The sequence below is a fragment of the Volvox carteri genome (assembly GCF_000143455.1).
Source record: "Volvox carteri f. nagariensis unplaced genomic scaffold VOLCAscaffold_91, whole genome shotgun sequence".
Lineage (NCBI taxonomy): Eukaryota > Viridiplantae > Chlorophyta > Chlorophyceae > Chlamydomonadales > Volvocaceae > Volvox > Volvox carteri.
Window position 1 is genome coordinate 227485 of NW_003307634.1, and position 1085 is coordinate 228569.

The window sequence follows — 1085 nt, forward strand, 5'->3', positions numbered from 1 at the left end:
GGAGGGGGGAGGGGCTTAAAGGGGAGTAGATGGAGGGTTATTGTGCATGGGGTTGGGGTTGGGGTTGGAATGGGTGTTTAGGGTTTTAGGGTTTGGGATGAAGGCGTGGAGAAGGGTGTTAGGGCAAGCGAACGCAAATGCAAACTACTACCCCAAGCAGCGAGCAGTGTGGTGCACCAGCACGGCAAAACACACACTTTTCGGAGCTAACTTTTCACTCCATGATGTCGCACCTGCACGATAGCCCTTGTTGGCCTGTCAGCGGCTTCACAGCTCCCCTAGACTAACCAAAGGGTTGTCATCATTATAATAAAGAACAAGTAGGGACTTTGTTTCCATCCCCCTTTTTGACCTTGCGCTTCCCTTGCCCTGCTTGCCTGCTTACCACATCATTGCCGACCGACCGACGGACCGACCGACCGACGGACCGACGGACCGACCGACGGACCGAGCAGTCAGCGCCGCCGCCCGGGAAGTCGTTTCCCTGGCCAATCAATCCGCAAACAGCTTCGCAAACGCCGACAACCTCTCAGCGCTGCGCCAGCGCGCCGTCGCCGGCCTGGCGCTGCTGCACATGTACGGCGATCTGCTGCGTGATGCGCCGCCGCCGCCAGCTGCCGCCGCGGCGGCGGCAGCCGCCACTGGCGGCGCCGCCGGCGGCGCCGCCGCCGGCATGGGTCTCCACGCTGCGACGTCAGCCTTCCGCGACCTGGTCGCCGCCATGTCGGCGTTCGCGCGGCCGTACTGCGGCCGTGGATGTGTACTGCACATGCTGGCGGCGGACGCGGCGGCGGAGCGGGCGGCGTTTGAGAAGCTGGTTTCGGAGATGACAACGTTGGCCGACGACCTCATGAATCGGGCGACAGGCAGTCGCGGCTGGGACAAGGTGCCGCAGTCGCTGTCGGGACGAGCGGACGATGCACTGCTGGTGCTGCGCCTGGGACCGTCGTACACGGTACGGCGTGTACGACAAGACGGCGATCTGACAAAACCTTCTTGATAGCTTGTTTTGGGAGAAGGGGGAGAGGGCGCAGGGCGTGGGAGTTACCTTCTGGCGGTTTCTGCTCAGAGTATCGTGTGGCGCG

General features: G+C 62.8%; 1 protein-coding gene across 1 annotated transcript in view; it reads left to right on the forward strand.

Moving 5' to 3' along the window:
- VOLCADRAFT_119931 (uncharacterized protein) overlaps positions 1-1085 on the forward strand; it is a gene marked incomplete at both ends in the record, with an annotated part of 28056 nt that overhangs the window by 1331 nt on the left and 25640 nt on the right. Inside the window, one exon of the mRNA XM_002958302.1 lies at positions 545-955. Within this exon, the coding sequence (XP_002958348.1) occupies positions 545-955 (411 nt within the window). The remainder of the gene's footprint in view (positions 1-544; positions 956-1085) is intronic.